Here is a 20657-nt window from a genome sequence, read left to right on the forward strand (position 1 = left end):
CTCTCTCTCTCTCTCTCTCTCTCTCTCTCTCTCTCTCTCTCTCTCTCTGACTTTGTAGTCTACTTTCTACTCTCTTCGTTTTCATCCAAAGTAGTCGTTCATTCTCGCCCAACATGCATATATCCATTCGCCTCCCTTGAAAGCCCTTTCTAGGCTCCTACCATACCCTATCTAGCATCGGCGAAGTGCTTCCATGACAAATCTCATTACACCACGTTTTTACGCCCTGATGAGGACGGCAACGACATCAACGTGGGGGGTATCCTCGTTGTGACTGGGGTGCTTCTAGTGTCTACACTTGATAGTAGTGTGTAGTGGTAGTGGTGCTCTTTTTTATAAGGCTTCTTCGGTCTCTTGTCATTCTTCTTCTTTTTCTTTTTTTTTCTTACTTGAAAGAACATAGTTTCTGCTTTACTTTCTCTCTCTCTCTCTCTCTCTCTCTCTCTCTCTCTCTCTCTCTCTCTCTCTCTCTCTCTCTTCATATTCGTTAAAAATTTATCATAATAGATAAAAACTCTTGGTTCTTCGGAAATTTTTAATTTCACCTTGACTTTTATATACTCGATATTAACTTTTGTCTGTATATATCTACAATTCGTTTCTTTATTATTTTTCTATACGTAATACATTCGACAATAGAATCTTAATAGCAAAAAAAAAAAAGTTTGTATGTGTGTATATTTGTATTCTTTTTTTTTCCCCCATTACGTTCGTTTGAAATATGTCACGTGAAAATTTGACAGAGATAAATAGAATATTTGGCAGGAAGAGAATATTTCTAATAAAAGTTTGACAAAATCTTATGAAATATTCCAATGAAATATGAACAATCGCATTTATCTTATCTATAGATCTATTTAAGTGAAAATTTCAGAATCAACATTGACACAGATACGTAATCAACTTTTAAAAGCGTGCAATTTATCGTGGACATTTATTAAATTATTCCTATTCATCACTAATTTGCTTATACCTCTTTCTCTCTCTATCTATCTATCTATCTATCTATCTATCTATCTATTTATCTATCTTTCTTGATTCATTGCAAAAGCGTTCGTTTTGGATTCTTACCTAGAAGTAATAATCAGGCGCAGGCTACTTCGTGCGAAATAAATACGTCTGGCCGCGTTTTTGGCGTTTGAAGAAGAGAGCATTATGTCTTCTACGATTAGAAGATGATCTTCCGATGAGAAAGAGAGTAAGAGAGAGAAAGAGAGATAAATGTTGAGACATATGGAGCACACGACATCCAAAGACATACTGGACATCGGCCAGGGCCGGAAGCCAATCAAACAGATTCGGATTATCTTCAATTCCATTATCCTTTAGATCGCACGCAGATTTTCCTAGTTTTTATCTCTCTGTCCTTCTCTATCTATCTATTTGTATTTTTATTTTTTATTTTTTCATTTATATATATATATATATATATATATATATATATATATATATATGTCTGTATGTATGTATATGTAATATCGAAATTTTTAATACAGGATGAGCCGAACGTATATAGATGAATTTAAAAATCAATTACCTTTATGGACAATTTTTTGGATTACTTTTTTTCGTTTTTTTTTATTCTTTTTTTTTTTGTTATTCAAAATCTAAAATTGCGAGCGTCGGAACATTTTTTTTTTTTCCTTTCGAATCTTACCAAGGGAAAAATGTATTGACTTCAAAAAATCTTCAAGAAGATTCGATTTTAGAGCTTTGAAGAGTTTTTTTTTAATTCTCGCTTTAAATTGATTTCCAATATCACTCAAGGACTTTTGTTCTTATTATTAAAAATTTCGACACAGTTTGTCATACGACTCTGAGATACAGATATATCGATCTCTTTTTTTCTACCTCTCTCTCTCTCTCTCTCTCTTTTTCTCTCTCATCTGTATTATACCGTGCAATTTTATCGATAAAATACAATTTTCGCGTAAAATGCAACTTTCATGTTATACACGAACATTTTTCCAAGGGAAAAAGAGAAAGAGAGAGAATAAAAATTTATTTGACTATCGATAGTATCAATTATCGACTCTACATTATCGTTTTCGATCGTATATACATATACATATATACTTTTTATTCGCAGATGTCTTTTTATTACATACTTTTCTTACTTTTATTCATATTTCTCTCTTTTTTTTTTTCTTTTTCTTTTATTTCTTCTTTTTTTTTCTTTCTTTCTTTTTCTTTCTTATTGTTTCATTATTCACACGTGTGTATCTATGTTATATATGTACGTACATACGTATGTATATACCTAACTTTTGTCGATTTTTCGAGATTAAATTCGACTAATTAAAACTGACCGGCGGTGTTCGTTAAAAAAACTCGTTTCGAGCGTAACTTTCTTTCTTTTTCTTCTTTTTTTTTTTATCGTTTGTTAATTGCTATGTTATCCTTTTTTTATTCGCTTTTCTCTCTCTCTCTCTCTCTCTCTCTCTCTCTCTCTCTCTCTCCCCCTCTTTCTATCTTGATCTTTTTTCGTATTCGTTTCACACCGGAAGATTTTTTTCTTCCTGTTATTTAATCAAACAATGTCACGGTCATCGGCACGATAATTTCTCTCTCTCTTTCTCTTTCTCTTTTTCTCTTTTTCCCTCTTTCTAACATACAGACGTTTTACCTGGTCTACGAAAGTTCTATCGGGCAACCACATCGACAAACAAAATGTCTGGCCAAAATCCAAAATCTTATCTCTGATACGTCTCGCGTACCGACATTTTTCTTTGCTTAAGAATACGTGCCTTTTATATCGTACTTTAGATAACTTTTAAGTCTACTTTCTCTTCGATATACATATACACACATATATATATATATATATATATATATATATATATATATATATATATCAATATACTCTCAGTCGTCTATCATACTAATCATCGTTTGATTTCGTGAAGTATCTTCGTCGAAGTAAATCATTGGTAAAATTAAATCTAAGAAGTGATACTAATATATGCGTGAAAAAAATTATCATTTGCGAACGATTAAATAGAAAAAAGAAAAAGGAGTGAAGTAAAGTAAAATAAAAGAAAAATTACTTGAGAATAACAATTTTGTTGAAAAAGTGTGTAACAGTTAAATTAAGAAATTTTCATGGGGGAAAAAAGATCCCAAAACACTTGTCGAGGAAAAAAATAAGATAAATGATTTTTTTTTTATGTATATATTTTTTTCTGTTTCTTTTTCTTTTTTTTTTCTATCACTTAACTTTCTTACTTTCTTTCCCCCTTTTTAGTCCTTTATGTTATTTCTTATGTTGAAAAAACTATGATCCACAGTCGTTAAAAACACGTGTTACGTAAACGTCAATCTCTTTCTACATCCTTGTAGACTTTCGGCAGTTTTCTTTATTTCGAAGAAAGAGAGAGAGAGAGAGACAGAGAGAGAGAAAGAGAGAGAGAGAGAGAGACAGAGAGAGAGAGAGAGAGAAGAACTGGAATATTGCCAGGGCCAACAGCCAATTGGTCATCCTCGTAAATCGGGGAGCTATCGTCTAGTTTGTCTAATAATTCAAAGTTGCAGTCAAATTTTTTATTATTATCTCTTTTTTCCATTTTTTTTCTCTTTTTTCTTTTTCTTTCTTTTCCATTTTATTCTTTTTTTATTTTGTTTTCATTACAACTAATTATATAAAAATAATTAACGAGTTCGGTGGAAAAAAAGAATTATGCCATGATAGTAACATTCTATAATATTATTTTCTTTTTCTTTTTATTTTGTTTTTTTTTTTTTTTTCCCCACGTCAAATAGCGTCATTGCTAAAAACAAGACTGAGTAATAGTTATAAGGAAATAACAAATAAACGCAGAAAGAAAAAAAGAAAGAGAGAGATGTTTTGAATTTTATATTATTATTCTATCAAATATAGTCGTCTTCATTAGAATTTTATTTGCTGGATATCCAAAGTTTGTTATTTAGTTTCATTTCAATTGTTCGATAATTTCAAGATGATTTTTAATGATATCTCGATTTAGAACGAAGTATATAAAAAATTTGATTACTCTTAATATGTAAAATAACTGCAAATTAAGTTGTTTTATGATTTTCATGGGAACATAAAGAACTTGAAAAAAAAAAAAGAAAAGATTTTTTGTTTTGTAATCTAGATAGAACAAAAATAATAGGAATTCTAAAGAGATTGCAAACGCACGAATCAAAGCTTTCACATGAATAATTTCAACTTATTAATATCTGAAAGTGGCGTATCACTATCAGGAAAAAAACGTTTATTTTATTTTCTATATGTTTAAATCGGTGAAATGAATTAAAAAAAAATAAGAAGAAGAAGATAAAGAAGAAGCTTTACGAAGATCATTTTTATAGATAAAGAGAGAGAGAGAGAGAGAGATATTTTATTTAAGAGTCAGCAATTTTGTCACGTAGTTATTAAGAGATAATAAATAAACGTCATTAGATGCCAGAATTAACAATAAAAAAAATCTCTTTGAATTTCTCGATTAATATTATAATGAACGTTCACGTTGTTTATTATATGATTAGAATTAATAAAAAAAAAAAAAAAAAAAAAAAAAAGAATCCATTTTAAAGTCGATTAACTTCAAGATAAACTTTTTCACTCGTCGTTCATTTATTTATTTATTATTTTTATTTTTTTTTTTTTTTTCTAACAAAGAGAATGTGATAAGGAAAGGATATTATATATGTATATAAAAATGATAAACAAAGAGAAAAAAAGAGAAACTTGAAAAACTTGAATTCTTTGTTCGAGGTTTGCAAAAGCTTATCTCGATCTTTGAAGATCCAGCAAATTTGAACGATCCTTAAAGTCTCAGGAGAAAGAGCAATGGTAATTGGCTCGATGCCCAATTCTCTTTTCACGCGTCTCTCATCGTCGTTTTGTTCCAGCTATATTTGTTCCACAACTGCTATCTCTAATTCTCCGTACGACGATGATACTCTCGTCCAGTTACACTCTTCTCTTCGTCGTTGATCAAAAGGATTTCGTGATTCATTCTATCCCTTGTTGAAAAATTTTCTGCGTAATTGTCTAATGTTTTTCTTTCTTTCTTTCTTTCTTTCTTTTTTTTTGTTTTTTGTATATTGACAAAAAATTGCCAATGAATCGATCTAATTTTCGAATCGAACATTTTCTCCATGTAATTCTATTTAATTTATTATTATTATGATTTTATTATGTTAAAATATTATTAACAAATTGATCTAACTTCTCGTTGATAATTTTTTTCATATTTCATAATTCCGTTTAATTTATTATTATTATTATTATTATTATTATGTTATTGTTGTTATATTATATCATCAGAATAATAATGTTAAATTCGTTTTTCTTTTTCACTTTTGATTATTGTTGCATCAATTACAAAAAAAAAAAAAAAATAATAATGATTCAACAAATCTTTCGTTCTATTCATTAATATTTATCAAAGATTTGGAGAAAGTTACGAATTTTTTTTTTTGTTTTGTTTTGTTTTTAAATCTAATATTCAAAATTATAAATTCACAATCTTATGAGATTTTTATATCCTTCGCTAAGAAAATGTTTATTTACGAGATCAGAAGAAATCGCGTCGAGTATTATATCCGTCAAGTGAGATATATACGTCATAGAAGAGAAAAGAAATCTTAGAGGATGTAAATCATTGTAAAAGTAAAATGCGAAAGTGGGACGAGAAAGAAACTTGACTCGGAAAAAGTAATAAAGAAGAAGGAACGTGTATGCATCCGATATCGTTACTCCAAAGAGATAGTTATCATTAGAGATAAGATGAAAGTCGCGCGTTTCTTTCTTCTCGAACAAGTTTCTCCCTTTTTTTTTTCTTTCTTTCTTTCTTTCTTTCTTATTTTTTCTTTTTTCTCCTTTTATGTTTACGTTTACATATTATATACATATAAAAAATGTCTGTGAAAGAAAGTAAATCACGAATCGTAGAAATATTTTGAAGGAGTTATTTAATCGGTTTATCCGTTCGCTGAATATGCATCTCGGATTAGCATTTAATCTTTAGAATAAAAATGGTTGCTTTTTTAAAACTTCAGTTTTTCTCTTGCCTGAATAACTTAAGTAAATATTATATATTTTTATACGCTGACATTTCAGGCAAAAGGTTCGGACATAATAATTGATATCGTATTTAAAAAAGGGAAGGGAAAAGAAAAGAAAACAAGAAATGTTCACGTCGTGATAAAGATCTAATCTCTTTTGTGATAAAACGGGTAAATAAATCTTTTTATTTCATTTTTTATTTATTTATTTATTCTTTTCTTTTCTTTTTCCTTCAATTTTTCTTTGTTATAATTTTTTTTTTCTTTTTTTTATTCGTATCTATTATCTCTACAATGGAAATAAATTTTCATATGTAATTTGTGTTTATCGATCGAAAATTCCACCATTTTCTGTGTTTAACGTATTAATATAACTTTGTAAAGTAATTTTCTATATGCCACTTGTGGAAAAAGTAATATATTGTTATTGTTGTTGTTGTTGTTGTTGTTGTTGTTGTTGTTATTGTTGTTGTTGTTGTACGATATATTATTTCGACGATTTATTTATTTTATGGGATCTGGTCAGTTTGAAATAATCTGATAATTGTGTGTGTGTGTGTGTGTAATTTACTGGAGAAGTGTAAAATAAGATTGTTGAACAAGATTAATACTCATTAATTTGGGATAGTGTAATTATTATCTAATTACGAATTAACTTAATTGATTGGTGTATTGTACAATAATGTTGTATAATAAAGCGTAGATTAATACTCATTAATTTAATTATACGACCTGACTAAACTAATAACAGAATAATATGATAAAGCAAAGATTTATTATCATTCGTTTAAAATAATCTAATTATTATTTAAATAATTAAGTGAAAAATGATACAATAAATCAAAGTGTAATTCATTTTAGACTTAACTAATTTGACATAATCCAATAATCTAACTCTAAATCTAAACTGTGTCGATCTATAAATTGACGGAAAAAATGGGATGACCTAATTATTATCTAACGCTAAACCCGAATCACAACTATTCGGAAATTGACGATGAAAGGCAACGGAAAAAAGTGACAATCTAATGATTATACCTAATTTTAAATCCATATTCATTTATAAAACGACAAAAAAAAAAGAAGTGATTTGAAAGTAATTATTATCAAACTTTATTAAATCTTATTTATGAATTGATAAGAAGAAAAAAATCGAGCTCTTCCGAGTCCAATTTTTATCTAATATCGAATCAAAAGGAAAAATCAAGAGAAAAAAAAACGATTACAAATTTCCAAAATAAATTTCTATAAAAATTTGACATACAGAAACGATAAAGAAGGAAAAGAAACAATAAAGAAAGAAAGAAGAAGAAGAAATAAATAAAAGAAAAAACATAACGACTAATAATAATAATAATAATAATAATAATAATAATAATAATAATAATAGATCTGATAAAAAAAAAGAAAATGAGCAAAGCTACAAAATTCTGTGCCATCTTTGAAGAGACGTTTGTTTGAGGGATTCATCGATCTAATTGTAAATGGTCCCGTGTTAAATTCTTCGAAACGCGACTGGTATGCACAAGGAGGAAGACGAAAATGAAGATGAAGACGAAGACGAAGACGAAGACGAAGACGAAGAGGAAGACGAAGACGAAGACGAAGAGGAAAAAGAAGAAGAAAAAGTAGTAGAAGAAGAAGAAGAAGAAGAAGAAGAAGAGAGAACCCGCGTGGGTATCATCGTGTCTAAGTTTAGAGAAGAGCACGAACCGCATACCTGCTTACCCAGAAGCCTAGGCGATGACATTATCGCGGGGTCAGAACGTGTCAGAGGGATAGAAAGAGATAGGAACTGTGTGAGTTGCCCTGGACATACCACGCTTGCGTACCTACATGAAACTAATTATAGTTTCACGTACCGAGCGTGTCCAAGTCCACGCTTACCCAGCACAAGCTTTATCTATCTATCTATCTATCTATTTATCTATCTATCTATCTATCTATCTATCTATCTATCTATCTATCTATCTATCTATCTATCTATCTATCTACATATTTATCTCTCTATCTCTGTGTGTGTGTGTGTGTGTTTGTGTTTGTGTTTGTGTTTGCTCTCTCTTCCTTTCTCTCTTTCTTTATCTATCCATCTATTTATCTGTGTGTTGTGTGTGTGTGTGTGTGTGTGTGTGTGTGTGTGTGTGTGTAACTCTACTGGTCACATTTAACCTTTTCCTTTTAACGATAAACTTTATCGATGTTAATAAATATATAGTATATTATATATAAATATAATAAATATATATGTATATATATATATATTTCTTTTTACTATTATATATTAATAATAATATATGTCACTATAATAATTAAATATAGAAATTTAACTATTTCTAATATTCTACATTTAACACCGTTATACATTATAATATTAAATAGATATAATTCTGTAATTTTCTTGAAAATTATATTACACGCATACGCACACATGCACAGTAAATAGAGATATTTTGGGAAACACTTGTGTGCATTAATCTATTAATGTCATGTATTCCGATCAGTTAGAAATTAGTTGTTTGATATTATAGTAGGTAGTATTATAGGTAAATTATCGTCGAATCTTGTTAGTTTAACATTGAAGGAATATAGATTGGATCCTACTTGGTATGATAAATTGATGGGCGGCAGTAAGATGCAGGTGTGTCTTTGATGGATTAGGTTGAACGCTTGAAATACGGTTGGTTCTCTAGATAGTTCGACACGCATTATCGAACTTAATAATACGTGATAGATCAACCTACGATGATTTTAGCAAATTTCTCTTCTCATGTATAATGAAGCTAATCGACAAAATAGCTTCTCATTGTGTGTTTATAGAAAGATACACCCACACACAGACACGTGTACGTATATGTACATGTATACACATACAGAGAGAAAGAGAGGGTACTTCCAAGTTAAATCGAGTTATACTGAATGAACGATAATCTCTCGTTTCGACGATACTAACTCGTAAAATTTAATCACGTTCTACCAACGAGAAGCTTCAGATCGATCTATACTTTTTTTAATGTCTTAATCGGTCGATAGATAAGGATATATATATATAGAAAAAAATATAATAATTTCTAATGGTGTTGTTGTTCTTTTTTCTGTTACAGGAGGTAGGAAGTATCATCGGGAAAAAGGGAGAAATCGTCAAAAGGTTCCGCGAAGAGGTAAGTCATATATATATATATATATATATATATACGCGTACAATATTTAATTTTTTCGTGACGACAGTATTCATAATTGATTGATACACCATAAGTTAATATTTGCTAGTTATAAGTTTTATACTTGGATATAATATTTTACGTTATATAATTTGTTAGTTAAATAGAACAGAAATAAATTATAGACTTGTAAGAAAATATTATTTATTGCTACATGAGTAGCAATAATTAATGACGAAAATACATATATATCTATATAATCTAGAATAATAATTTTTAAATATAAATAACAAACTAATAATAATGATAATAATAAAATATAAACGAAAATTAATTTTAATTTCAATATATATATATATATATATATATATATATATATATATATATTAAAACACACACACAGATCTATGATAATAATTTTTAAATTTTATTATTACATTATTTCAAACATAAATACAAATCAAAAGTCGATAACAATAACCATAATAAAATATAAATTAAATATGATTTGATATTTAAATATATCGATAATAAATATATAATAATCGAAATAACGTACGATATTATTTTATTTCAATAACAGTCCGGTGCAAAGATCAACATATCCGATGGATCTTGTCCTGAACGGATAGTGACCGTAACCGGGCCAACGAATTCGATCTTCAAGGCGTTCACGTTGATATGCAAGAAATTTGAGGAATGGTGCTCCCAGTTCCACGATATCCAGGGTGGTGGTGCCGGTGGTGGCGGTGGCGTACCAAGGCCACCCATTACACTGAGACTGATCGTACCAGCTTCTCAATGTGGCTCGCTCATCGGTAAAGGTGGCTCGAAGATCAAGGAGATTCGCGAGGTTACAGGCGCCTCGATTCAGGTCGCCTCTGAAATGTTACCGAATTCGACCGAACGAGCGGTCACCATATCGGGCACGAGCGAAGCTATAACGCAATGCATATATCACATCTGCTGTGTTATGCTAGAGGTACGATTTAACAAAGATTTGAACAAACATTTCTTTTCTCGTTTTCCTTTCTCTCTCTCTCTCTCTCTCTCTCTCTCTCTCTCTCTCTCTCTCTCTCTCTCTCTCTCTCTCTCTTTTTTTTTTGGATCGCGATAGAGTTTCATTTTTATGAAAAATTTGTTTTTCTTTCTTTTCTTCTTTTTCGTGGGGTTAGAGTACGATTTAACAAAGATTCGAACAAAAAAATTCATTTCCTTTTTCTTTCTTCTTTTTTCTTCTTTTATCTCCTTCTTTTTATCTGTCTCTATCTCTCTCTCTTTCTCTCTTTATCTCTCTATATTTTTTCTTTTTTTTTTAAATCATGATAGAGTTTCATTTTTATGAGGAATTTATTTATTTTTCTTTCTTTTTTTGGGGGGAGGGGGGAGTTCGAAGTGTAATGTTTTTATCATGCCATAAGTAATGACGATTTTTTAGAGTAAGTTTTGAAATGACGCGTGTAGGAAAAAGAAGAAGAATCGTTTATCTATTTATCATTTTGCTTAGCATTTTGATTTTAAAGTTTCAATATACAAGGTGATTGAATTCTCGTCGTGAAAAACTTTCTTCTTTCAAGGGACGTACAAAGTCTTTTTCTTCGTCCTCGAGTCTCGATAGTTCCCTGAACGAATCTTCTTTGACTTTAGATTAGTTATTATACGTTACAAACTTTTGCTTAGTACACGGATCATAAAATTGACATATTCCATTTATTGCTGTTATTGTCGTTGGCAAGAATATACTGAAAAATAAGTTTGAAATAATTCTTCGATAAGTCCGTGACAACGTTTATTTTCTCGATCTTAAATCGACGTGTGTAACATTAAAACGATAAGCAATTACTTCAAACATTTTGCGTATTCTAATAAAACGAGTCGACCGATAAAAAAAAAAAAAAGAAAAGAAAGCGACATTACTTATGGAACGATATAATAATACATAAGATAGTAATTTAAACATTAACAGTTTCGACGATTCTCTATCGTAATCGAAACCTCTCCAATACCTATCTCATTGAGAAATTATAACAATCTTCTGTAAAAACGATCCCAAATATTCAATTGATTTATTCAGAAACGAGAAAGAAGAGGAAGAAGAATAAAAAAGGAAAAAGGAGAAGAAAGAAAAAAAAACAGAATTTTACTTTCATCTAGACCTTTTTGAATGATATCTATTGAACGAAATAATAAATCATTATAAAACTACCTCATCAAAATGTAACTCTGAAAATTCATATATAAATATTCAAATATACAAACATAAGTAATAGATGTCTAACGATACAAAGAAATGAACTTAATCACTGTATTCGGCTTCGTGCGTTGTTCTTTTTTCTGTTTCAGTCCCCTCCCAAAGGTGCCACGATCCCTTATCGCCCCAAACCCCAAGTTGGTGGGCCACTGATCCTGGCTGGTGGGCAAGCCTACACCATCCAGGGTAATTACGCGGTGCCCGCCCACTCGGACGTAAGTACAGTATTGCCATTGCCCGCGCCCGCTGCCGGGCCCACCCCGCCCTCGCTGAACACCCAAACTTTGACGACCTCGCCCTTCGCGGCCCACCCTTCCTCCTCGGCCTTTGCCGCTTCTCACGGGCATCCTCTCCTATCCACCGCCCACCTTACCAGCCCACATCATCCTCTACACCCAAGCCCCTTACACGCCAGCGTGGCAGGCCTCGCCGACCCCCTGCTGAAGAGTGGACACTTGCAGGCAGCCCTCCCGCCCGCACACCTCGTGGCAGACGCCGTAAGTCTTTTGTTTTTCGTGATCCACCCCAATCCACCAAGAACAACCGTCTACTGCCACCCTTGAACCACCCCTTATACCTTCACTACCGCTCAAACTTTACCACCTTCCGTTGATTGATATCATCTATATATACATATCTGTATATATGTGTGTGTATATGTGTGTATATATGTGTATGTGTATATGTATATAAGTATATGTATATTTGTATATACATATATACGTACATTTGTATTCTATGTGTATATATATATATATGTATATGTATATGTATCTGTCTTTTCTCTTTTCTGATACACTCCTACACACATATATATACATAGTTCACTTACACATGCATCCAACTCTACTACTACTACTACTACTACTACTACTACTACTACTACTACTACTTCTATTGCTACTACTACTGCTATTACTTCTACTACTCTACTACTTCTTTTTCTTCTTGTTTGTTATATCCACTTTTGTCCTTAACCCTTGGCAGGTTTTATCTTATCTTTCGATGATGACAAAGAATCATACGATGATGATTTTTCTTTTTGTTTTTTTCTCTCTTTATTTATTTATTCCGTTTCTTTACTTCTATCCGGTATTTAGCGATAAAACTCTAGCTAAATTTTCTTTGTTATAATTTAATATAATTGTAGATCGGTTTCCTTCGTTCATTAATTGTCGGATAAACGCAAAGACCAGCAAGTACTTATTCTCTCTAGTAGGTGCTCTCCAGTGATATTGAACGTTAAAAGGGCCTTTCACACCCTCTACGTTACGAGTAACCAAGCAAACACACAAGGCTACGATCACGCAATTTAGTTGGTGCCAACATTGTACATACGTTGCGAGACAAGGTGGTGGGTTTTGAAATTCTAGCCACGGGTCAGGGGATATCGTCATTAACTCGAGTCTCTCTTAGTCTTGTTCGTCAGTATGTCGTAGAAAAGGATTACCCTCGTGACCGCTGGAAAATTAACGGTGACCGTTCGGAAGACTATATTTTCTAAAAGCGATCGTAAATTCGATTTCTTTTCGTTCTTTTTTTATTCTTTTTTTTTTCTCTCCTACGATCGAAGAAAAAAATTTGCTCCGTTCGTGCTACGAAGGAGTCATTTTTTTTTTTAATTTAATTTAATTTTATTTTTTATAATCGTATAACAAAACTTGACCCTTTTTTTCTTTCTTTCTTTTTTTTTTTTTTATTTAACGTAAAAAACCTTATGGTATCGAAAATATCCACTTTAGATTTTTGTTATAAAATTTATTTTATTTTTATATATCGCGTCTTACATAAAAAATATCTCGAGAAAGTATATCGAATATCGTATTTTGTCAAAATCATCGTCTTTAATACAAAAAAGAGAAAGAAGAAAAAAAATTCGACTCTTCTCGCGATGACAAAATTTTTCTGATATCGAAGACGAAAAGGAAATACGATCTTTCATGAAAAAAAAAAAAAAAAAAAAAAAAAAAAATTGCTGAATATATTATTATATACAGTTTTTATTTCGTATATAAGAAAAACTCAACTTTTCTATCGAATAGAAAAAAACGATCTATATCCTTGCACCAAATCATGATAAATCCTGATTCATGGACCGTTGTAAACAACCCAAGGTCAAATTGGCACGGTTAACAATAACAAAAAAAAAACAATAGTAATAACAGCGAGAAAAACAATCTTTTCGTAAACAACTCTCGAACGTGCATTATCAACATCATCATCATCATCGTTATCTCGAAGAACTTTGATATTTCGTTTAACTCGACTCGTTATCACTTTCTTAACTATCGATTCTTAACTATCGATTTTTAACTACCGTAATCGAATAATCTTAACGGAAAATTCTTTATTTTTCTATTTTCGCGATGAAAATGTTAACTGTTGATTTAAACCGATTCACAATCGGTAGCTTAATAATAGGATTTCGAATATTAAAGTCCTTGAACGTCTACTATCGGCATACCAAATGTCTAATCGTATTATTGAACGACTAGAGATCGTTGTTAATATTGTGATTAATTCGAAGATAAAAGAAAGAGAGAATTCGTTCGATCGTCGATCGATCGAAACAAATTTTCGATTTCGTTACTATATATTAAAACGTAGAAAAGTTAAATCGTTTGATATTAAATTTCATTCAAATCAAATTTTCTTCTCGGATCAAAAGAAGAAAAAAAAAAAGAGAGAGAGAAAAAAGAAAAAGAAATCTATCGCGTCTATTAAGATCTATCAATTTCAAATCTCGTTTCGTTGGCAATGTCAATATGGCCGAAGGTGTCTCGATCTGATACAAAAGAGAGAAAAAAACAAAAACAACAACATCAACAACAACAATAACAGACAACAAAAAAGAAACAAGAAGAAAATTTATCGATTCAAAATCACGTTACACGAAACTCTTAGGCCACCTGGAAACCCTTACACTTTTATCCCATACCTTTTTATCCTTTCTCTCTCTCTTTCTTTCTCTCTCTCTCTCTCTCTCTTACTTTCTCTATCTCTATCTGTCTATCTCTTTTCTATTACCTTATCACCATATAACACGCATCAATAAACCTCGAAAATACCATGGCTTTTTGCTCGATGTTTTTCCCCGTCACTCCAAATACGTACAGTCTCGAGAAAATCTTCCAGAAAGAGTGTGAAAGAGAAAAAGAAAGAAAAAAGATCATTTCTAATTCTCTTTATCTCTTTTCTATTTGATCTCTACAAAATAAAAAAAAAAAAAAGAAGAGTTAAATCTTTTACAGAGATTATTTAGTGAATGTCTTTTTCTGGAACGAAAATTCAAGACTGCGCGTTTTGCTAAACGTCTACTCCGATAGCGTGACTATTCATCATCGTCTATTAACAAGTATTCGTAGTAGTCTCTTCAGTATCACTACTTTCTCTCTCTCTCTCTCTCTCTCTCTTTCTCTCTTTCTCGTTCTCTCTGTGTATCTATATCTCTATCTCTCTCTCTTACCTTTTCTCTAAGACGAGAGTATCAGAAGTCAAAAGACCTTTAGATTTCCTCTCTGAATTTTCTTTAAGTATTTTCGTTATCAAAGTCTATTGATCCTTTCTTATTTCTCTCTTTCTCTATCTCTGTCTCTCTGTCTCTTTTTTTTTTCTTTTTTCTCTCTCTCTTCGATATATTTTTTCTTTTTTTTTTCTCTCTTTCTTTCTTTTCTTTTTTCTTTTCCTTTACTTGGAGTAAAAGGATCGGCAGGATGCAATATAAAATGAGCTCAACTTATATTTTCGACGTTTACCGTCCAACCTCATTACCTATCGTCCTCATTTCTTTATATATATATATATATATATATATATATATATATATATATAAATTTTTTTTATTTCTTATCTTCTTCCGCTTTCTATTTTTTTTTAAATTTAATTTTTTCTTTTCTTTTCTTTTTCTTTTTTCTCTTTTTTTTTTTTTTATTTTTTTCTTCTCTACTTCCTCGTCAAAGACTAGTTCCTTCTTCTTGATAACGAGAAATCTTACCTACAAAATCTTATCTCTAATAATCTCAGGAAGAAAAAAAAAAATCGCGATATAAGCGAGTGTGTGCGTTAGTGTACCATCTTGGATCGTGCAATTAATAGCTTTTTGCTAAATTAGGAAATAACTGGATACGATGAAAAAACGATTATGAGGTCACGAGCTTCGGAGATTCGGCTTTTTTTTGCTTTTCCTGTATATCGCACGTTAATGTTGCATATATCATTACGTGTTATTATGTGTATGCATATATTGGGTGTGTATTTGTCTCTATGTTTATATGTATACGTAAATTAATATTTATGTATACATGTATGTATTATATTATTGCATCTCTCTCTCTCTCTCTCTCTCTCTCTCTCTCTCTCTCTCTCTCTCTTTCCCCATCTCTCTTTCTCTTTATATATCTTCCTTCGTTATTTTCTTCGATGTTTTCCGTTTAATTGACTTTTTATAATTATTATCTTTTTTTTATATTAATATCTCTCTCTCTCTCTCTTACTCCCTCCCCCCCCTCTCTCTCTTTCTCTGATACACATATAAATATACACACACCTTTTCATTATCCTGAACAGTGTCTAAGTGTATATGTCTCTATCCATCTATCTATCTATCTATCTATCTATCTATCTATCTATCTATCTATCTTTCTCTCTCTCTCTTTACTTCCACATGCTTGCGATTGATATTTGGTTGAATATGAATTCTTTACCCTTTCTCTTTCTCGCTCTTTTCTTTTTCTTTTTCTTTCTCTTTTGCAGCAATAGGGAAAAAAGAGAAAAAAAGAAAGAAAGAAAGAAAGATCAAAAATCGCTTGTGGCTGTACTTCTACTATTACTCTCTCTATCTTTCTCTCTCTCTCTCTCTCTCTCTCTATCTCTCTATCTCTATCTCTCTCCCTCTTCCTCTTCACTTTGTGCATAGAGAGGAAGTTTCGTGCATGCCGTTTACTACACGCACAACGTGTCGACGACGACGACGACGACGACGACGACGAATTGCAACGATTTTTCCAACTTTCGAGAGAAAAAAGGAAAAAGAAAAAGAAAGAAAGAAAAATTGTTTTACAAAAGAAGAGAAAGATGTTTCCGTTGAGACCCGTTTTCTTTTTTCTCTAAAAATTTTGTGTCAGACGAATTTCAGACATTTATCTTTTATTATTATTGTTGTTATTGTTATTACTGTTATTATTATTATTATTATTATTATTATTATTATTATTATTATTATTATTATTATTATTATTTCTTTTCTTGTTTTGTTTTATTCTATTTCATTCCATTTTATTTCATTTTTGTTCGTTTGTTTTTCGTGACTTTTATAATCTTCTTTTTTTTTTCTTATTTGTTTCATTTTTTCCCCCCCATCATAATTCGTTCTCTCTTTCTCCGTCCTCCTTTTTTTCTTCTAAAATTTTATATCAAACGAATTTATGATTTTGATTTTATTATTTATTTTTTTTTATTTCATTTGATTTATTTGTTTATTTTCTATTATTCATTCTACATAATTTTTTTACTCTCTTTTTCATCATAAATTCTTCTCTCTCTCTCTCTCTATATAATTTCTCTCTTATATATAATTTTTTTTTAATTTTATTTTACTCTGTTTGTTCTTCGTGATTTTTATATTTTTTCTTGTTATTTCTTCCTCTCCTCTCATTGCCCATACCATAATTTCTTCTTTTTCCTCTCTCTCTCCCTCTCTCTCTCTCTCTCTCTCTCTCTTTCTGTCTCTATTTGTCTCTGTCTAACGCGTAAAAGATGGAAAAAGGTGTCAAGAGTCCGTCGACCGAGCAACGGGTTGCCGTTTTGAATACGGGATAGCAATTACCGCAATATGCAAATAGTAGTCGTAACGAGTAGATGCGTATCACGCGGACGATTAAACTTACGGTTTAAATGACAACATAAACGGGGCAACTTTTATTACTTTTAGTGGTGATGCTAAAAGGTGCTCTCGTCGAATAACTTAGTTGAAAATCTTGTATAAAGTCAACTCTATCTCTTTCTCTCTTCTTTTTCTTCTACTTTTTTCCCCTACTTTTTGTACTTCTTCTTTTTCTATTCTTTATCTCTCTTTATCATAAAAAAATCGTTACTACATAATGTCTCTCGTCGTACGCTCGAACAAGATCTTTTCAAACACCGTAAAAATAAATAGTAACAATAATAATAACACACTCACACACACACATATATGTGTATATGTATATGTGTAATATAATGATATTATTATGTCAAATATATAATTTCTTGTTATATACTTATAATAATATAATATAATTACATATATAAAAATAATAATAACAACAATATAAATAATAAAGATTGTAATATGAGATTATTAATATGCGCATATATATATATATATATATTTTATATAATATATTAACGTATATATGTCTAATTCAATAAGATTATTATTGTTATTATTTATATCTCCGCAACGATCGTCGACGATGCAATTTCGACGATTGTTTATTTTTTCTATTGCTTACTTAAAAAAGAAAAAGTTTTGTTTCTTTGAAACCATTTTTTATAACAAAGCATCGAAATGACATATTAAAAAGAAAAAAATGAAAGAAAGAAAGAAAGAATGAAAAAGAAAAGAATAACGAATAAAATGTTACTCCATTGAAACGAACGAAAGAAAATCATGAATGTAGGACGATCGTCACGGAGAGACGATAAAATTGAACGTCGTCGTCGAACGGCGAAAAGAATCTCGAAATGAAAAATAATCATTTCGTGGTTCTTATCGATCGTCGATAGAGGGATAAGCTTCGCATGGATTATTCGCTTTTAATAACTCACGTGAGTCCTACGATAGACGCGTCGTCGCGAATTAAGACACATTTTTCAAGGATCGATTTTCAAACGATCGGTATGATCTATCGATCGAATAAAAGGAAGAAACGAATGAACTAATGATAGAGGAAAATAGGGTTGGGATGGCGGGAGGGTTATAAACAAGTTCGAAAACTAGCTTACTACGGAGAGAGAGAAATGATGATGATGATGATGATGATGATGACGACGGTGATGGTGGTGGTGATGATGATAATGATGATGGTGATGATGACGATGACGACGACGACGATGATGATAATAATGATGATGATGGTGGTGGTGATGATGATGATGATGATGATGATGATGATGATGATGATGATGATGATGATGATGATGATGATGATGATGATGATGATGACGACGATGATGATGTTCAATAAAAATCATTAGAAATACGCAAAAAATTCTGCTCTAGTCCGATCACGAATACGACATTTTGATAACGGAATTCAGTTTTTCTTTTTCTTTTTTTTTATTTAGTTATTCTTTTTTTATTATCTCGTTTTTCAAATTTTTGATATTTCTCGATTACAATGCTATTTCTTTTTTTCTTCTTTTCTATTTTTCGAATTTTCTTCTCTTTTCTCTCTCTCTCTCTCTTTCTCTTTCTCTTTCTCTTTCTCTTTCTCTTTTTCTCTCCCTTAATTAATCGAATATTACAGCAAAATTTTTTTTTCAACGTCATAATATATTCTCCCATTCCTCTCCTTGTTACTATATTTTATTTTTGTATTTTTCCTTTTTCCTATTTTGCTTTCTCTCTTTCTTCCACCCTTTATTCATTTTTTCTTTCTTCGCTTTATTCTTTTATTTTTTTTTTTCTATTTAATTTTGTCCACATAAACAACCAAGGAAATTAAAGAGGACGAACTCGCGAGTTTGTACGAATCGACGCCGCCATTTTCTCTCTTTCCATTGTCTTTCATCTATTTATTTATTTATTTATTTATTTACTTATTTATCTCTACTTCTTTCTTTGTTTTTTCATTAATCTGTTTATACATCGAGCTTAGAACAGTGAGAGAGGAATGAAACGATCGATATTGATTTAGTCAGACCTGTTTCATTTTCTCTCTTTCTCCCCTCTATCCCACTTTCTCTCTATCTATCTCTTTTTCTCTATTTTTCTCTCTCTTGTCGTCCGACGAGCTCGATGGTGGGCTCCAGCAAACATAATTACCAGCTTTTCCGCGAACGTTTGCTAATTAGGAACTCTTTTTCTGCGTACGGCTCGAACGAAAGGGCAAACATTGCCACGCCGATGCTGTCGACGCTGCTGCTGCTGCTGCTGTTGCTGCTGCTGCATCTCTCTCTCTCTCTCTCCCTCCCCCTTCTTTCCTCTCTTTTTTCTCTTTTTCTGCATCTATCTTTCTTTCTCTTTTTCTCCCTCCGTTCTCTGTTGACGGAGTGAATTATTAAAAGGGCGCGTTCGAACAACCCCCTGATCCTCTCTCTCTCTCTCTCTCTCTCTGTCTCTCTCTCTCTCTCTCTCTCTCTCTCTCTCTCTCACTATGTCTCTTTTTTCATCCGTTCATTCGCCTGAATATCTCTCCTCTTTTCGGTCTGCATATTTCCTCGATCCATTTTTATTTCTCTCTCTTTCTCTCTCTCTCTCTCTCTCTCTCTCTCTCTCTCTCTCTCTCTCTCTCTCTCTCTCTCTCTCTCTCTCTCTCTCTCTCTCTCTTTGTTCAGTTTTTTACTTTTTTTCGGTTTTTGCTGTTCACTCCGACACGGCGGATCCAACTATTCGTTTAAAAAATTAAAATCAAATTGGTCGAAAATCATTGATTCGTGTCGGATGCGTGCAATCGATCCAATTCGTATTGTTCGTATTCGACGAAATAAAAATTCTCTTATCTTTTTCTTCTGTTTTTTTTTTTTTTAATATTTTTTTTTACTTTTTTTTTTTTTTTTAATCCAAAAAAACAATAATCAATTTATAAATATCGTTATCAAAATGTCCTCTCGTTCGTGTTAACGGATCTTGAAAATATTTCTGGGATTTTTTTTTTACGTATCCCTTCGAATGTTGAACCATTAATGGCCTTGTCTTTCTTGATTTTATATATTTCGATAAAAAAACAAAACAAAACGGATAATTTATACGGAAATATGATCCTTTTTTTTTTTTAAATATCGTTAATCGTTTTGGGTTTTTATCTCTCCATTTCTCTCTCTCTTTCTCTCTCTCATTCTTTTTCTTCTTTCTTTTTTTTATTGTAATGCTTTTCTTATCTTTTCTTTTTTTTTCTTTTTTAATATACTCCATTTTCTCTTTCTATCTTTTTGTATCTTTCTAGTTTAATCACATTCTGCTTTTTTCTATCTCACACAATGAGCTACTTTTCTCGAACGAAACGTTGTTCGAG

General features: G+C 31.2%; 1 protein-coding gene across 5 annotated transcripts in view; it reads left to right on the plus strand.

Annotated features, from left to right (window-relative positions):
• Nucleotides 1–20657, plus strand: part of LOC122627978 (poly(rC)-binding protein 3) — a 185241-nt gene that overhangs the window by 141975 nt on the left and 22609 nt on the right. For 4 of the 5 annotated variants that reach the window (XM_043809716.1, XM_043809715.1, XM_043809719.1 and 1 more), the window contains exons 3-5: nt 9135–9191; nt 9775–10173; nt 11535–11939. In XM_043809716.1, the coding sequence (XP_043665651.1) occupies nt 9135–9191; nt 9775–10173; nt 11535–11939 (861 nt within the window). The remainder of the gene's footprint in view (nt 1–9134; nt 9192–9774; nt 10174–11534; nt 11940–20657) is intronic. The other variant, XM_043809718.1, reaches the window with a different exon arrangement.

The sequence above is a fragment of the Vespula pensylvanica genome, chromosome 3, assembly GCF_014466175.1.
Source record: "Vespula pensylvanica isolate Volc-1 chromosome 3, ASM1446617v1, whole genome shotgun sequence".
NCBI lineage: Eukaryota > Metazoa > Arthropoda > Insecta > Hymenoptera > Vespidae > Vespula > Vespula pensylvanica.